Here is a 20,003-nt window from a genome sequence, read left to right as displayed (position 1 = left end):
TATCAAAAATCCCTGAACATGCAAATTTTTTAACTATGTAATGTTTGAGCAAATTTTGGACTCGACATCGAAAGTAATCTCAAACACCTAACTTTTGAAAATTCTCGAATCATGGGTTTGTAAAAGCAGAACATAAACGTAAAAATGATAAGAAAATGTAGAAAGTAAGGTCAATAACAAATAACTCTTAAGTAAGTTAGTTAAAACTCCCCTAGTATAAATTAGAGTAAGTTACGCTGTGCGTCTCCTCTATCCCTACCTCCACCTTGATGTGCCTCTGAAAAGAAGTAAAACTAGAAATCTTCAGTGAATTACAGCGTACGTATGTTCCCTGGAATATTTTTATCGGAGCGTTTCAGCCGCGATCAAGTTTTCTAGATTTTAATCTTGAAACATCCTGGCAGTCAGGTCACCTCAAAAAATCAAAAACAATCACAAATGATAGAAAAATACTGATACTTTCTGATTAAGATCTACAAATTTTTTTAGTAAATTCATCTTAAACGCTCACATTTTTCAACGGGTAATGTAAAGTTTGAGTTTACATGTATATTTGACTGCAAGATACAATGTTAGGAGTTTAAAAAAATACTTGATACAAAATGTTTAATAAGTAGAAGTGAGGTGGCTGATGATACAAAGTAAACATAAAAAGCAACAAATGTACAATATAAAAATAATAAGAATACATGTGACACTCTAGTTTTAATATTCTGGATCGTCCTAATTACTCTGCTTATTAATGTCAACAGTTCCAAACCTGTGCGTCTACATTATATATATTCTATATTATTAATATTATTACCATATTAATATAATATATTATTCCAATATAATTATATATTAATAATATATTATACAATGATTATAATATCTATAATTTGTAATATATATAACAAAACATATATAATATATTGTAATTATCTAATAATTATATATGGTATACATTTATATAATATATAAATGTATAAAATATATACATCAGGGTGCGGAATTTTAATTCCAATATTTTAACTCATTCGCACCCAGGCGCGAGTTAACTCGCGTATTTATAACATTGCTAAGCACCTAGGCGCGAGTTAACTCGCGTATTTATAACGTCGCTAGGCACCCGACGCGAGTTAACTCACGTCTGAAATTTACCAACTCCTTACATTGTTGTTTTCAAATTATATAGGAATACTTTTGATTAGTTAGAAAAAAAATTCTCTGGCCAATCAGACAAACTTTAAAATATGCCTCTGTGACGTCTCTGGCAAATGTTATAACCAAATTAGTACACCCATCTCAATATCTAATAAAACCGGAAATCATCATGCCGACTTGAAATTTTATCGTTTGCGATAATTTTTTTTCAACTCATGAAGTAAATATGCAGATTCAGAAGTGGTAAGACATTAAAAAATTGCATAAATCAAATTAAAACATTATTTTTAATGTTTCAAAGTTTTTATTAAATTTTAATTTTGCCAATTTGAATCATTATGCTCGAATAAAATGCACTCTTCAAGCTGCCAGCCGTAGTCAGACTAACGTTATCTTTCAGTTTCGATACGATCGTATTGATTCTTAGAGCTGTTTTTGAAGTCTGAAAAGTCAAGAACAGAGTTATTGAACATATTTTTTATTATTAGAAACATTTTCATAACGTTTTATTTGAGTTATATTGGCATATAGATTTGCCCTGCTTTTGTTTGAAGGATGATACTCATGAGCAAAAGTTCGAAGTTAGAGTTTCATGATTTTCATGTTCATGACTAACTGCAGATGTATAAATAATATTCATAACTATGTATTGTTTGTAATAAATAAGTAATTTTAGTCAAACTTTGTATATTTTGTAATTTTTATGGTGCAAATCTAACTTTGTTTTAACAAGTGACAATTTTTTAAAAATTGGAAATTTCTTGAAACTACCTTCTTTGAGGCACGGATCTACATAAAAGGGATATGAGTTGTTTATATGAATGTAATATAATTTGAAAGAGGAGACTTGGCTGGTTCTTGTGAAATTTGAATGAGTAAATTGTCTCAAGTCTGTCTCTTGTAGTAGTAATTTAAATTATGGCAACTTTCAACTTTTTGAAAAATTAGCGGTATCCGGGGCTAATCGCCTAGAAATTAGTCGAATGAGTTAATAGCTATTGCTGGACATACTAAACGACAGAGAACTTTGAGAATTAAACCTCTAGATTGGCTGTTATCCATCCATCTGTGCTTTTTTCTGTCATAAAGCAATAATTATTATCTGATTAGTGCAATTATTCTGAAGCTATCCATCAGCCTGTCTAATAGGCTGAATGTCATGGGTCTCATTCCCTACATTTTACTTATCCCATTAATTGCACAGACATAATTTTATGATCGTGTAAAAGTTAGCAGATTTAAAACAACTGCTCTTAGCGTTTTAGGCGTGGTCAAGTTTTGTCGATTTTAATCATGAAACATACTGGAAGTCAGATCACCTCAAACATCAAAAACAATCGTAAAAGATAGAAAAATTTCGATACTTTTTAACAAAATCTACTAAAATATTTTGCAACTTTGGCTTTAATTTACCATGATTTGTGTATTTTTAGTGATTTGAAAGCCTTGTATTAATAACCATCTTCGAGTGCTGATAATAAAAGGAAACGTGTGATATGACTTCGTACACGCCCAATAACCTATGGAAACTAGTCTAATCGTGACAGCTGCACCATTACAAAGGGAGTTGCCCCTTTTAAATAGCCTTGTCTCAAACCTGCTTGTTCTGACATCGTGTATAGCATGTGCTCCTGAGCCTGTCATACATTGACACCTCTGTAAGGGAGAAGTAACTAACCCTTCCATGGGTATTTACAGTGTGAAGGTTCAAGAAACAAGTGATCTGGATTCTCTAGCAAAGGATATTCAGTTGATGGACGCAAGGGTGAGTTGTCAGGAGCTTATCATTTTGTTCCGCGTCGTGTGGATTTTGGAGTTGTGTGCACAGTTGTGTTGACCGTGCGCATTAAGTGTTTTTATGGACATTAGTATGAAGTGAATTGACTTTGTTGAAAAAAGGTAAAGAATTGTACGCTATAAGTTAACGATTAGCGATGCATACGCATGATGCACACGCATGAAACTCGATGGAAAAAGGATGACGGAAGTATTGAAAGTGGTTAAAATTGAATAGCTGGCGCGGTATTTTAATGCGCATCATTTTCAAGTGCTAATTCCATTATTCGCAAGCATGATAATAGATTCGAAAAAGATTTGCGAATCTCAAAACTCGCTTAGCTTGCGGATTTATGCTGTTTCCATGATGCGGTTAACCTGCAAATCTGCGAATCATTCGCTTCACGAAAACATTGTGTGTATGTTCATATCTCTTTCTTTCTCTCCTGCGACATTGTCTGTCTTATGGTTTAGACCTTATCACTGATTTCCATGCAGCTCTGCTTTTAGCCTTCTCTTGCAATCTGTCAAGGTTTCTGCACTGTATAAGCTCAAAAGCGACAATACAGATGATTCTGGTCTAAAAGCGATTTTGCTTAGCGATGAAACGAAGTTACGGATGACCATCTAAACAATAACAAGGTCAAATTGTCAAAAATGCTGTATGATTGCATTTGAACCTTTGTGCCACTTTTATTGAGAAGAACCACTTATTTATTTTTAACAGCCCAAAAACTCATTTCGTGGGCTGACAATAATGTTTGCTGTAATAAGGAAAGCCGCCTTTGTCGGAATCCGCAGCTGGAGGGTAGATAATAGATTGCATCCTAGATGATTCGAACCCAGGAGAATGAGCTTCTCTGCCCTGTTCACTACCATCTGCACCATTTGACCAGCTTCCCCATTGACCTAGTAGTTGTGCATATAATGGTTCTCTGTGCTTTATTGGCACACCTTTATGGTGCAGTATATGTAGGCGATGAATAATCGCCTACATACAGCGATGTGGTGTAAACCAACCAGTCTTAAAGGTTGACTTGCAACAAAATTCACATTACCGATATTTGATATGAAAAGATTCACCGTGTCTTACTCTGTTGTGTTGTAGGTGCAAAATATGTGGAAAGGTGATTACAAGCTCTTAAAAGCTCAAAAACGAACAGAAAATCGCAGCCACACGAAACCGCCATAGTTTGGGATTCCCTTTCCAAAACGGCTCAAATGTGATGTAGTTTGAGAGATGGTTTCTGTTTACACTTTCTTGCAACCTTATTCGTCGAAATATTTTCACAATTATACTTCACGCATTCAATAAAACCATGTCTATTGTTCTTACGTGTCTCTTTTATCGTCATTGTAATGCTGTCACTTTTAGCAGTGATATCTTATAACTTACCGTAAAAATTTGTTTAATTTTTTAACCTTAGTTTGAAGGAGTCCATATCATTGTCTGATAATCATGACGAGCCTGTTGGTCACTTGTGATAATCGAATAGTGCTGCAGAAATTATTTGCGAAGTATTGGGTCACATGATCAGATTACGACTTGCCGATTAGACCAGGCCGAAAAACAACTGTAAAGTAGCGAGCATCTATATTCGATACGGGGTTTTCGGTAACACCCGAAGTGTTTGTCATAAACTAGTACTACGATAAGTTTTATATTGAGCTTTGTATTGGCCTTATAATTCACGTGAGAACATACGTGACAAGACGATAACCAAATTTTGTGGCTACGTCAGAGAAATAAATAGATTCCAATCTACGGCGGCTTTTCGTTTTTGAGCTTTTAAGAGCTTGTAATCACTTTTCCACATATTTGGCACCTACAACACAACAGAGTAAGACATGGTGAATCTTTTGATACCAAATAACTGTAATGTAAATTCTGTTGCAGGTCAACCTTTAAGGAAATTTTCATCTAGCTACAAATTTGCTAATTGACATGTTTCGGCACAATACTCAATCGCTAAGCCAGTATCACTTGTGCTGACTACGGGCCATAAATTTGCTGATTGCCTTTGCTGATTTATTTATTATAATTATTCTATTATTAGAACTAGCATTTTGCCATAAGGTAAAATGCTAACCATATGTGTGTGCCTTTGATAATATTGTGAAGCTATGACCTAGTGATGACTTACTGATGACTTACTGATAACTTACTGATGACCTACTGATGACTTAAAGGAAAGCCGTTATAAAACCTCACTTGGTACCTTTACAAAAAAATTAATTGTGGATCACAGAGTTTACAAATCTTCTGAAAACTTTGTCAAAATATATTTTTAGAATTGGGTTATCATTTCATCAGAAACAATGAACGAATTAATTGTAATGGAATCATTATAAGTACAGTTTGGTGGACGCTTTTTTACCGATCACTTGCTATTATGGATTTGTGAAGATTAAAAATGTCAAATAGTCTTGGTCAAATAGAATTGGCGTTCTATTTAAGGGCGGCGCTCTGTTTTTCTATAGTGGAGGTCAAATAGAGGTGGGGTTCAATTAAAGGTTTTACTGTAGGTTATCATTTCATCACAACAAACTGAAGCAATTACTTTCTTTCTCCTAAGAATTACCACCATAATATTGCAGACGCCAATTTTTTTATTTCCAGTTTAGAAAAAATTAATACCAATAACTGATGTACTGATTATAGTAAGCAGCATATTGGTAATGCATATCGTCGGGCGATGATCAGGACTTCCATAACACCAAAAAATTTATAATATTGTCTGCGATTGTATTAAACGGCGTCTGCTGTATTTTATTTGCTTATGAAATTAACAAGTTAGGAGTTAGCGTTATACAGAGACATTTAAATGCTTTGGTTAAATAGTTTTGAACTTACAAACTTCAAGACACTAAACGCTTTACATAGTTCTATATAATGCATCTGGTTTAATGCTTTGTGTAATTGCTGGAAATATTCGCTATTATTTTTTGGGCTGCTGAGCTAATCTAGTGAAATGCAATATATGCCATTGCACATATTTGCTTTAAAATAAAATGTTTTCAATAGAGGAAGCAAATATCGGAACGGATTAATTTTGTATGTTGAAATTTGTTTTCAGTCTTCTGGAATTATTAGACAGTTTACAACCAGCTCAGGATTAGTAGAAAGTGGCTAATCATGGCAAAAATATTGGCACACATGCTCGATCTGAAATTTCTAGCTGCCCTTCTATTTAAAAAATGCTATCTTTTCAATTCTTAATTCCAAAGCGAACAATATTTGACATGTGTCATTCACTGAGACTGCCTTTGACAGGTGCAGCAAGTAGAGCGTGTGCAAGAAAACCTGGTCAGTGTCGTAGATCATCTTGTCTCAGGGGATCCAATTCAGAGCATACCTGTCACCCAATCAGATGCTTCCAATCATTCCATATCATTTAATGAGAGTGTAACAGGTAAGCATAGATTACAGTGATTCAGTTGATGGCAAGTGCTGGCAGGTGATACGCTAAAGGTTACAGTCTTGTTGTAAATGAATCTATGCATTTACTGGTAGAATAATGAATTGTCTTCTCTTACCTAAATAATAAACGACAACTAATTAGATTGTTTCAAATGTTATGTCATTGTGAGAACATAAAATTTCAGTCAAGCTTCTCCGTTTTGACGAACTAATAGTAACGTTAGTTACTATTAGTAACTTACCCGGGTATCAGCGATACCCGGGTTTTGTTTTTCGTATTCATTCAGATAGCCGCATGTGAGTGTTTAACTCATTTGCTACCAAATTTATTTCTAGCTCTGCCCGAATTTATATTTTCTATTCACACAAATGTTGACACAACGTCACTAATTTTGTGATAACTTGAGAAAGAATGAAGATATCCACGTAATTTAAAAACAGGTTGTTGAAAAGAAGATACTTTATTAGGAAATAAAAAACTTTAAATCCACTTCATTTAAAAAATGATGAAAATTTTTACAAACTTTACCAACAGTATTTTGCTAGCGATTTCGATAGTCGTATTTTGACAGTCGCCATAATGTTCGGTTACTATTACAATTTTTTACATGAAATACATGCACTAGAAGAATCAAAATCACTTGATATAGAGTTACTGGAGTCCCAATGGCTAAGAATGTTAGAAGCTTCTACAGCTTAAACAATCGCAGTATTCTTTTTTGTCCTTGCTTTTTTCCGCGGTGAACTTCCTGTTTGATAATCAGTGAGCCACTAGTACGAGGCCTGCTGATCCGTCATTATCATTAGCAACAAGCTTGTTTTCATGGAGGTCAAATCCTGTTGGTCTGTCTGAAGCGAAAGCTGAGTAATTATAAATAAACTAACACACTGTCTAAAAGCCGATGCATCGGCTTCCAGCCACAAAGAAAAGGCAACCCGAGCTGATACATCGGCTTGCGAAAGTGAAAGAGTTAAGAGGCTGATTCTCAGGAACTAGATGTAGTTTTGAAGTCAAATATTTTTAGCGACCTGACAGAAGGCTTGGTTCATACATGTGTGAAGTTTGGATGAAATTAATCAAACAATGTAGAAATGCATTGTGTTTACATGGACTAACAGACAGACACAGCAACATGTTAGTCTGTTAGTCTAACATACTAACATGACAGTCTAACATGTTAGACTGTTAGACTAACATCATGTTATCTAACTAACATAATGTTAGACTGTCATGTTAGTATGTCATGTTAATCTAACATAAAGTTAGATTAATCTGTTTAGATTAACATTAATCTAACTTTATGTTAGATTAACATCATGTTAATCTAACATGAAGTTAGATTAACATAATGTTAGTCTAACATTAAAGGATTTGTTAATGTTAGACTAACATTAACAAATCCTTTAATGTTAGTGTTGGGATTTAGTAATGTACATGTAGATATCATAGAATAGTGAAATTAATGTCTCCTCTATACTAAGTAATAGAATAACTAGCTAAGGTTTGAATGATATCCTACGTTTTTTCGTGACGTAATTTTATCGTTGTCGGCCATCTTTATCGACAATTTTATCGTTAAAAACACGAAGCTTTTGTAATAAATGTTTGAAAACGATGCTTTTGTTTGCAATTGTTTTATTATAGTATCAAAACAACACCAAAAAGTATCATTAAATAAAAGAAAAACGATCGTTTTCTACAAATATGGCGGCTTTTTCATTAACGAGCGCGTGTGCAAACGACTTGATGACGTCAAAAAAGCGATGGATTTCATAACCAAAACATAAAATATCTGCTAAGCTTGTCTATTACGTAGACTTCAATGCTGAAATCTTAAGGTGAAAATGGAAGAGTTGTGAACCCTAAAACTAGCGTTGCCGAAATAACTTCTGAAGTGTAATATGTCTGACATGTGGGTTTAAAATTTTATTTTCTTTAAATCCTTTCATGACGGTTTCTATTACAAAGTTGGAATAATTCTTAGTTGTTTATTGTAATTTTACTTGTGAAACAGTTATTTTAGAAACATATCTACATGTATTTCATGAAATGATTGCCGTCTCTCCTTGAAACTAATGAGTTGGCAGCTGGAAATATCGGCTATTACAGTTTGCTCACAAATTCGCTGCCGATAGCGCTTGTGAACATGCTGACAATTACATGCTGACAATTACATGCAGTGTCTCTCCATTGAACTTTGACCTTGAACTTTGACCAGTATAGTTGAAGTACCAGTCACTCAGTGTTTTTGTGCGACACTTTCCATTCAGTTGTAACCTTGAAGTAACGAGTTCCCAGTGATGACACACTTTAAATGGTTCCTATATGTAAATTTTCTTGTTTGACAGTTCACTGTTGGGTTGTTGTTTAGGTTTTAGGCTAGCTATGGATCAAAATGTCTTTAGCTCAGTTGCTGGCCAAATAATATTTGCATAATCTTTTTGTTTTTGTTAAGTGTTAAATCATTATCTGTGCTATTTAGTCCTTGACACTCACGTGACACTCACATGACATTTTTGGATATCATTGATGTGTTTTCCTTCTCATAATATTTACTCAGAGCTGGCGCTTGAAATGGATGAGGAACAGCCAATCAGTGAGGTCGATGTCCAAAAGATAGAGGAACGAACAAACCAGTTGGTGACAAGTGTTGACAGGTGGACTGAAATAGAGCAGGTAATAAGTGACAGTTGATAAGGGATATAAGTAAGGAAAGCAGGCAATCAATGGCAAGCATTGACAAGCAGAATCAAACATAAATGACAAGCGCCAAGCGGGTGGTGTTGAACAAAGCCGGTATTAAGTAGCATGCAGTAATGCATAGATTCGAATCAAACAGTCAGTATATCACTGCGTTTCCATGACCCGCATAATTCGCAAATTAGAGCCAATCCGCAAGTTATCCGCGTCATGGAAACGGCATAAATCCGCAAGCTATCCGCATAAATCCGCAAGCTATCCGCATAAATTTGCAAGCTAAGCGAGTTTTGCGATCCGCAAAACTTTTTCGAATCCATCGTGCTTGCGAATCATGGAAACGGTACTTGCGATTAATGCGCATTAGATTATCGTTGGCTATTACATTAAAAACATTTTCACGCTTCAGTCGTTTTTTTTCGATTTCAGCAGTCTCAATGCGCCAACGTTCCAACGATCGCCAACGTTCCAACGATCGCTGCTAAGCTAAGCGTGACAAGACTGCTTAGCTATTTATAGAGTCAATAATTAGGCTAATACTTGACCTATGGGGTCAAGTACTGGTGTTAAATCCAGGTGTTCATTGAAACGCTCGATTGCTAAGTAACTCAACTTGCGGATCGTTCGAATTATTTGAAACATGCGGATTATGCGAGTCATGGAAACATAGTGTATGACAGGTGTAGACAGGTAGAAGAAAGCCTGCAACTGGTTTGTTGTACTTGTTATAAGGAAATTCAAGCCAATTAGTGCTTACATAAATCATCTCTAGCTCAGCTATCATGAAATAATTAAAATGGTAAATATGGGGTCTTGGGTAGTGCAGAGTGCAAATTAATAATCTGTATATACAGGCTATGGAATACGATCTGAAAACTTGTCTATGCAGAGCGGTTTTTCACTATGATCAGTAGCTAAAACAAGCAGCCCGAGGCTACCATGTTGAATGACAAATTTCATATAAAACAATATTAACTGTTTTATATGAAATAATATAAATATGTTTTATAATAAATAAAATATGGTAAGTGTTTCTATTAAATAACCTGAATGTTTCCTGATAAAATATAATAAACGGTTTATATTAAAAATAATAGCAAATAGTTTTCCAATAAACAAAGTAACTTAAATGTTTATATGCAGTGATATAAATATATTTTTAACAAACAAAGGGAAGGTGAGGATAAAACAGCCCCTTGAACCACACGCTGAACTTTCTGTTGCCATGTCACCATATCATGTCTTCCACTGTTTCATATCATTGTATAAGGGTTGGTGTACACAGAAAAATATTGAACGAATTTCCTTGGCAAGGGGTGCTTGATGTTTTGCTTGTTGTTTTGTCGTGGTTAGCTAGCTGATAGTAAGAGAAAATGGTTTAAATAAAACCGGAAAAGCAACAAAAATGCTAGTTATATTTATAATAAAAACTTTGTTGCACTAACATAATTTTGAATAATTCTTGTATGAATAAATTTATTAAAAACGAATACCAAATAACAATGATCTATATCAAATAATATGTAATTTATTATATATTTCTTAATATATAATAATAATTTATTATTATCATAAAATAATAATAAAATTTATATTATCATTTAATATTAATTTCATTATTTAATAAAATTAAGAATAAGTTATAATAAAATAACAATAAAATAGTAAATTTTTGATAAACATATATGAACTATAACATATATTTCATCATATGTTATAATAATGAAATAACATATAATTATTATTTCATTATTATTAATAGTAAAATTTAAAAGAATTTAATGTCTACAAATGTCCAATGATTACGTTAGTGCTTGGTGCCTTCCGTGTCCTTCACAGCATTTGTTGCGGTTGATGCTAGTAATAGTGGTTTGTAATGCTCTTTGTGCTCTTCCAACACACCTCAGCTTAAAGTTTGCTGTCAGTTACAGATCAGCATAAAGTGCTGTAACGAATGGTAGAAATGTAAAACTTTGAATATTGTAGCATCAGCGACCACCTTTATGATTAAAGAAGTGCTAGGTTGGCATATTTACTCTGGAGTTTGCTGTATTGTTTGTGTTTTAGACAAGACACGCATCAAGGTCGTTTACTCGCCGGTAGATATGGTAAAGCTGTGTTGATATGCTATATACATGGTTTCTCTTTTCATGCCGGTACTAGCAGCTGGGTGGCTGACTGTGTGGGTGTGACATGGCTGAACCTGATTTGCTTGTTATATAAGAGTAGGCGGAGCTTGCATCGCTTGTATATGTCAGTTGTTGTAGAAATTGCATTTAGTGTTTTTTAGATAAGCTTATGTTGTTTACGTCTATGGATATTGCATAAGTGGGTGGAACCTGTGCTTTTTATATCTATGGTTTAGTACTTAAGCAGGCGGAGCTTATCTTTGTGGCTTAAAACATGTGTAGGTGGAGCTTACGTTGTTTATCTCTGTGGCTTATAATATAGGCAGGCGGAGCTTATGTTGTATATCTCTGTGGCTTTTAACATGGGTAGGTGGAGCTTACGTTGTTTATCTCTGTGGCGTTTAACATAGGTAGGCGGAGCTTATGTTGTTTATTTCTGTGGCTTGTAACATAAGTAGGCGGAACTTACCTTGTTTATCTCTGTGGCTTATAACATAGGTAGGTGGAGCTTACATTTTTTATCTCTGTGGCTTATAACATGGGTAGGCGGAGCTTATGTTGTTTATCTCTGTGGCTTATAACATGAAAAGGTGGAGTTTACATTCTTTATCTCTGTGGCTTATAACATAGAAAGGTGGAGCTTACATTTTTCATCTCTGTGGCTTATAACATGGGTAGGCGGAGCTTATGCTGTTCATACCTGTGTAACGTTATTTCCAAGTAGGTGAGCCTTGCATTTAATACGTTTACATTATGCGGATGATGCTGATTTGGAATTGTGCACACATGGAGTTTCAGTGCAATATGTGTTTAAATGGACATTAGCATGTTACGGATTAACTCTGGCACTTTGTTTAAAAAGACGAGGATTTCTATGCCAGAGCTCATGGTAGCACATGTCTGTCTTGTCAAGGTCATTTCGGCATTGATGCCACAATACTTCGGTGATCGTCGATGCTGACAATGTTCACACTATCAAAAACACATCCGCGTTTGCATCAGCAAATACTCTGGGACGTAGTGTTTTTATTTTTCTTTCTAATTTTTCGCGAAGAAACTCTTCTGTTTTAACGTGCTCAAATAGAATACTAGTCCTGCAGCAACTATCATAAACAGAAATAAATAAATCATGCTATGCGCTAATGCTAATTACTATCGCCAAAATGATTTACATTGTACAGGCTGCTGTTGATGCTCAACGAAATATCGCGAAAGCTTGACAGCTGCAAAGTTTCTCGACGTATCCGGGTTGCTTTGTCGATATTACTGGTCTCGGGCAGAGTCGATGATGACTGCTACAAGGACAAAGCTGACATACGGCAATATAGCGCGATAGAGGCTTTTGCACACTTTCGATATAGATATGGTTAAACCGGAATAGCTTGCACAACATTTTCTTGCGCATCATCCTTTGTATGTTGAAACTGCCATTATCCCAGTAACTCCTTAAATACTGCTAGTAATTAATTGCACAAAGAGTTGAAGAAATAGATAATATTACGCTACTTAAAAAAACTAAATGTTAACCAATTGAAATACGTGTTGGAAACAAAATTAACAAAGCATTAACTAATGAAGAAGTTTTTATTAGTAGTGTTTAGCGAGGAAACAGACTATGACATTCCGTGTAGGTAGAGATATGCTTAATGTTTTCTCTTGTTATTCATTATATTTATTATTTCAACTACCATGTGTCAGGGTGTAGTGTCAAATATTTGCTACAGTTTTACATTTTGGAAACTTCTCTCATTACATGTTTAGGTGGTGTGTGTGTCACCAACATCTATGACTTGTCATATAAGGTTAGCTGGAATTGGTTACACGGTTCCATTGTCTTGTTTTTCTTGTCGGATGTGGGTGTTGTGATTTATGTTGTGATTTATTAATAAATATATATTTTAAGCGAAAAGCTAGTCTTCATCTGGTGTAAAGCACACATTTGGTTAAATTTATTTAAAAGATCATTAAATAAACAAACACACTGAGTTTTATTCAGAAGTTGTTTACATGAGCTAACCCTGTACTTCACAAGGCATGCATGTATGCTACTATGTAACTAAGCGACTTGACCCAACAGGTGTTAAAAAAAGAGTTATCTGCTCAATAATCATGACGTTAGTTATGTGTAGACAACTTGCAAATAACACTTTTCTTGAACTCGGCTTAATATACAACATTGTGCAAGATTAGTTTATTCTCTGAGTGTTTTCGGAGTTGTCACTTCATGATGAATACTGCAGGTGCTGCATAATAGCTTGAGAGACATGCAGATTGATCATGAGAAGTATGAGGAGGCCCTCTCCTTTCTCACAAACTATACCCTTAATAATGCAGAAGTTCTCTCACAGCTGGCTGAGGCTAGAATAGAAGATGCCAGCTCCATCATGATTCTCATGAACACCAGCAGCTGGCTGAGTCAGCAACTCTATTTGTTCAAAGCTGCCGTCAGACAGGTGAGTAGAGGTTGGGACGGGTGCGCACTCAATCATTAAAACATTGAGAAGTGAACATTTGAGACTTTGATCGGTAGTGTTGGTATGCTGTTTTTTTGGTTTTTATCAAGTTGGAACTTTGCTTGTCACGATATGGGACTATGCACATTATCATCCAAGATATACTTAGACGCATACGGAATATGAAAAACTATATGCTAAAAAAATACGAAACACTATTGCTTGGTTCATGCGAGGATGAAACTTCACGCAAAGCAAAATATTACTTTCATCTGGGTGGTCTGACCTCACCAAAATCTTTGGACAACAATTCAGCTCATGACAATACAAGCTGTATTTTCAACATAATTTTTTCGAAACTTCATATATTACCTTGCTGTACATCTGTTCAGAATTTTAGTAAATAAATTGTGTTTGCGGTACAGGATTGCTTCAAACATTGATATCAATGACATCTTTTGTAAAAGCTTGCGATGTAGTGGGGAGAGATTTAAACATGATTTTTGGCAGGTCTGAATAACTGAGTTTTGCCTAGATGATAAGCAGAATTGATAGTAAGAGACCTTCCTATCCAGTCTCATCAGTAGTCATGCGGAGTTGGCTACACATGAAAATAAATTTCACTCTCTACTTTGTCCATTCCTTCATGTTTTATCATGACTACAAGTGCCATGGCAGTCTAGTGTGTTGTAAGAAGTCATCAGGTTTAATAACCATATGTACTATTATTCAGAGACTCCAGTCAGTAGTCGAGCGACGCTATTATTAGACTGTTGGTCTGCTATAGTGAAAGTCGTGAGTTTTAATTCTGTACAATGCGATCTTTTCTTTTTTCTTGGCTTAGATTTCTAGTAGTAATGCTGCTCTCCCAAGTATCAATTTTGCAAAGTCAAATCTGTACCACTTATCGAAGTCCATTAGAGACAGTTTTCAAGTGCTGCTCTGATTGTATTGGCACGTTTGTAAGGCCGGTAGGGGCATTCAATGAAACCAGCTGGACATGAAAGCTGCAAGGAACTGGTTTGATTGAATATTGACCGACCGACTACCGGTCTGAGAATGGTGTAAATACAGCAATACTTTGAGATATGAGCATTATGCGTTCCGGGATTGAGTTTGTATGTCAATTCACTTGTATCTCAAATCAATTTTTCTTTATGCATTAAATACAAATTCATCAATTCCGACCTTCTGAAAATAACTCCTGAAACCAGGAAATTACTATGAAAAAACATGTTTTTATTTGTTCTAATTTACCACCGACGCTCACAAGGTAACAGATGTATATCTAGTGGCTATGATCTGCGGCAAAATTGGAGAACGTTATGTACAGTACTGCATAGAATTTGTACTTTTGAGATGGATGGTAGCGGCTAACTGCGTTGAGAGAGAGACATGCTGGCAACACACTCGGTATGCTACACTTTTGTGATACTACGTAGCATAAATTTTAAATTTGGTTTGTAATAAGTTTTAATCTTACGTTACACAACGCTTTATTCTATTTTTGTTTTCATTTTTGCTTTTCTGACTTGCCTCTTTGTGACCCACTTTTTGACTTTTTTTCGCACTCATTTTTAGCCAGCCTTTTTAAAACTTTTTTAAACAGATCCAATGAAAAAGACTGAGCGATGCTGTTCTTGTCAGCAGCCTCTCGAATACTTGGTCACCTAGCGGCAGCATGGAGACCATTCTCTTATGCTCATATCTCAAGCTTTTCTTGTATCTCACAGCAAAAATTTACTTGAAGTTTTCCTTGTATCTCAAATTGCTCATATGCTGGGACACTCATATCGCAAGGTATTACTGTATAAGCAATTTTGCATGAATGTTCTAATACAATGACAGTACATTTTTCTGCTGCCATCCTCTCGTATTTCCGTATAGCAACAGTACTAATAACAATAATAATTATTGAACTATCTAAATGTTTACAGTGTTTCAACATTTGAATCCTCATTTTAGAATAAAAACCTCACGGATGAAATGGTCTATCGGACGGAGAGCAATCTCAATCAGTTGCTTGAACTCATACAGCTGAACTCTATGAAGGTAGGATTAATCTATGCAGATATCCATGCGGTAACCTGATAACTCTATGGAATTATTTTTTCTATAAAATGATGTTCTATCACAGTAGAATTGGTCTATGCAGATATCCATGTTTGTAACCTGATAACTCTATGGAATTATGTTCTCTATAAAGCGATGCTCTATCGCAGTAGTATTGGTGTATGTAGCTATCTATTTGGTAAAATGATAATTGTATGGAGTTATGTTCTCTATAAGATGATGCTTTATCAAGGTAGCATTGGTGTATGTAGTTATCTATGTGGCAACATGATAACTCTATGGAATTATGTTATCTTTAAAAGGATGCTCTATCACAGCATGATTAATCTATGCAGATATCCATGTTTGTAACCTGATAGCTCTATGGGATTATGTTCTCTATAAAGCGATGCTCTATCGCAGTAGTATTGGTGTATGTAGCTATCTATGTGGTAAAATGATAATTGTATGGAGTTATGTTCTCTATAAGATGATGCTTTATCAAGGTAGCATTGGTGTATGTAGTTATCTATGTGGCAACATGATAACTCTATGGAATTATGTTATCTTCAAAAGGATGCTCTATCACAGTAGGATTAATCTATGCAGATATCCATGTTTGTAACCTGATAGCTCTATGGGATTATTTTCTCTATAAAATGATTCTTTATCACACTAGTGTTGGTGTAAGTACTGTAGTTATCTATGTGGCAACATGATAATTCTATGGAGTTATGTTCTCTATAAAATGATGCTCTATCAAGGTAATATTGGTGTATGTAGTTATCTATGTGGCAACATAATAATTCTATGGAATTATTTTATCTATAAAATGATGCTCTATCACAGTATAATCGGTGTGTGCTACTATCTAGATGGCAACATGATAACTCTATGGAATTATGTTATCTTCAAAATGATGCTCTATCACAGCAGAATTGGTGTGTGCAGCTATTTATGTGGCAACTTGATAATTATATGGAGTTATGTTCTCTACAAAAATAAGAAAAGCAAGGTTGATTAGAGCTGTTGTTCACAATCTTTTCTTTATTTAACTTTGATACCCTCATATAAATACATACGTATAAGATGGGTTTTTAAGTCTATGGTAACAATGAAGCTGTGCAAATTTACTGCTCTGATAGGGCCTACAATGTATTGTGACCTTTTTGAAAGCAGAGTATGTTTATAAACTTACGCCAACTCCGTGAAATCAGATTGATTCCATGGAGCCGTGCTGTTAGCTTATTGGAAATAATTGCACTCTCTAGTTTGTGTGTTTTTGTGTGTGATAACTCTATGACCGGTAAGGAGTACTCTATTGTTGTTACAATGGAAAACATTGATTTTTGTTCATACGACTTTGACTTATAAGCCTGGAATTTAGAGGAAATAAATACAGTTTATATGCAATATATTATACTCTATGATATATAAAATATTTTGTATATAATATGTTTAGTATGCAAGTATGAACAATTACTGGATTTAATGATGCTGACATTGACCCTTTGAATCCTAGCCACTGTTATTCCAGCATTCACATGTCTGTGTTTATGAAGGCTGTTTCTAAGCAACAGTGTAAATCAAATCAATCAAATTAATATTTGCACAGGATGTTAGGCCAGAAATTTCACTTCCATTTGTAACAGTTTTCAAATATCTTTTTCTACTTCCTTCGTTATAATAACAAATTTTGTTAGAACAACATCGCAAAAAAATCGATACGGCTCGTTCGTTGGTAGGTCATAGATGATTGCGATACATATGAAGAATTTTATGATACTAACTATAAGTTTCCAGTTTATTTTGAATCATGAAATGATGATGAACATGTGCTCGATGGATATGATACTACTGTGAATGTTTTTACTTTATGTTTTTAAAATTGTACGAACTTTTATAGTTTTAGCCCGCATAATGGTGAAATACTGTTTTTTCTGTTAGATGACATTTTCTGTGGGTTGCCTGACTTTTTTTTACTCGTGTTTTACCAAGTATCATTTCATTATGAGCGCATTTAGATATTTAATTAAAGTTTACAAATTGGACAAAATTTATGTTGGACAAATTGTCAAGTCTTACTGACACGCATTGACAAGAACGGCTAGAGTTCAAAGGGTTAAAATTCATAGAAAATATTTCTTTTGATGTTGAACACCAGTTAACTGGCTTGTTAGGTGCTAACATGTCAGGCTTGACTTGCCCCCTTTTCTTTCTCACGACTGATATTTAGCATATCACATTTGATTGTACTTACTCAGACATGGCTTGCAGGTTGAGTTGTTGCAAGAAACTTTGACGGAACAGGGTTCTTCTATTGTCTCCCATTTGAACTACACAGACATCCAGCTGTTTGGTCTGGAGAGATCATTGAATTCCCTTGAAGTTTACCATAATTCTTCCTACAGGTAAAATGGCTAGTTAATGACAAGAATTAAATTTGAAACATTGTAAAACTCAACTCATGTGTTTTTTTATCATTTTTTATGCATTTAGATGGTTTCACGCATAACTCTACGGAGTTATGTTCTCTATAAAATGGCGCTCTATCAAGGTAGTATTGGTATATGCAGTTATCTCTGTGGTAACCAGATAACTCTATGGAATTATATTCTTAGAGAACCACTTAGTTCCATCAAACTAAGTGGTTACCGACTCCATAATACAGCCAACTTATTTAGGCAACAGGAAATATATTGTTTTTTTTTTGTAAAGTGCTTGGAACCGAGATGAGTTGACTGTTAGCCACACATTTGCTACTCCTGTGCAGCTAAAGTTCTCCTTTTTTCAATGGATTACTTTATAAAGTGCGTTTTTAAGTTATTCGTAGTTTCATATCTGAAACTTTGTTGCAAACTCTTCTTGATTAACTATTGGGATAAAAATATGTATCTGCTATATCTGTCACTCAGATAATTAAATTGTTTGTTCTCTATTTTTAACATATATCAGCAACCCTTGATATAAATTTTGTTGTCAAAGTTGGTGCGGCATGTTACAGATTTTAATCATTTTAGTTTTGAGTATTAAAGTTTGCTAATAGCAATAAGATATGAATAGACCATTTAAAGGTCATTATTGAATTGGAAACTTTAAATTAATTTTTTAAAAGTTTATCATTTTCACTGACTATTTACACACGAAATGATACTAATTATTATGATAATAGCCGTGTGTGTACATCTGTCCTAAGTCACAGCTAGAGGTTGAAATAAAAGATAGCTTCGTATGGGATTTGAACTCGTTATATATTTGACTCACCGCCTTGATTTGAAAGTTGTTTTTTCATTGGAGATATATTACAAATATATTCTGAAAAATTTGGCAAGTTATTCATTTTTAAATAGCATACGGCGCCATATTCTTGTATTATTCAGAAATAGCTCGCTTCACTATGGAATAGAAATTGTCTTTCCAAATATTCTACGGCCAGTCTTGGAAAGCCCGACCAGTCTTCATTTTATTGTTGAAAATATATTTTCCTCATCTCGCTTTTATGTAGCCCGTTCCAAGGAGTAAATAGCTTGTAATGTTGGAGTTATCTCCCACCGTCCATTGTTACAGCGAAGTGGCTGAGAAGCTCGACTCGAACAAGGAGAAGTCTGATATGCTCTGGTCAAGGGTGCGGATTCTAGACGATCGTCTCGCTCATGTAAGATGGTCTATTTTATTTTATTGTATTACTGAAATAGTTTTTAGGGATTCTTAGCAGAGGTTGCAATGTCATTTTCATTATTATTATTTTGACTGATCGCCTCTTTTACTTTATAGAATAAAAAACAAACAGTTTACTAACCCTTTGTCTGGGGAAATGACAAAAATGTCATTTATCGGTTGCGTGAGGAAATGACATTTATGTCGTTTTCGGTAGACATTTATAAAGCTGTCACCTAGTAACGTTAAAAAAATGGTATGAACACTAGTAAGTTTTAAATATCATCAACAAGATATTAGTCAATGATTTACAATATAAAATGACTATCTGAGTGCTAAAAGCTAAAGAAATCACTTCCTTGGAAAAAAATGGAAGTTGGAAAAACCAGTCAACATCGGCTCGACGTTCAAAACGATAAAATAAAAGTTTATTTGATCCTGCAATCGTTTGTGATCTTTTGTCTGACCAGAATAGAAATGATTCAGATGATAGAAGTGATGTAAACTTTTAGGAATTTTGAATATACAGAGAAAAGTGATCATTATTATAGCTCGCATGGCTACGCTGCTGCGCTGGATTTTACCAAAAGCTAAAAGAAATTTAGCCATTTTTCTGACTGGATTTGTTTCTGCACAGCATTTTATAAGTAGTTAATAATGACCAGCCAACT

The 20,003-nt window shown here is 34.5% G+C and overlaps 1 protein-coding gene across 1 annotated transcript in view; it reads left to right on the top strand.

The window, feature by feature from the left end:
- Positions 1–20,003, top strand: part of LOC137398537 (protein scabrous-like) — a 72,244-nt gene that overhangs the window by 35,203 nt on the left and 17,038 nt on the right. Inside the window, exons 6-12 of the mRNA XM_068084663.1 lie at positions 2,845–2,911; positions 6,197–6,335; positions 8,905–9,020; positions 13,411–13,623; positions 15,589–15,675; positions 17,953–18,086; positions 19,243–19,330. Coding sequence (XP_067940764.1) covers positions 2,845–2,911; positions 6,197–6,335; positions 8,905–9,020; positions 13,411–13,623; positions 15,589–15,675; positions 17,953–18,086; positions 19,243–19,330 — 844 coding nt within the window. The remainder of the gene's footprint in view (positions 1–2,844; positions 2,912–6,196; positions 6,336–8,904; positions 9,021–13,410; positions 13,624–15,588; positions 15,676–17,952; positions 18,087–19,242; positions 19,331–20,003) is intronic.

Source organism: Watersipora subatra, chromosome 6 (assembly GCF_963576615.1).
Source record: "Watersipora subatra chromosome 6, tzWatSuba1.1, whole genome shotgun sequence".
NCBI classification, from domain to species: domain Eukaryota; kingdom Metazoa; phylum Bryozoa; class Gymnolaemata; order Cheilostomatida; family Watersiporidae; genus Watersipora; species Watersipora subatra.
This window is presented reverse-complemented; position numbering and strand designations above follow the sequence as displayed.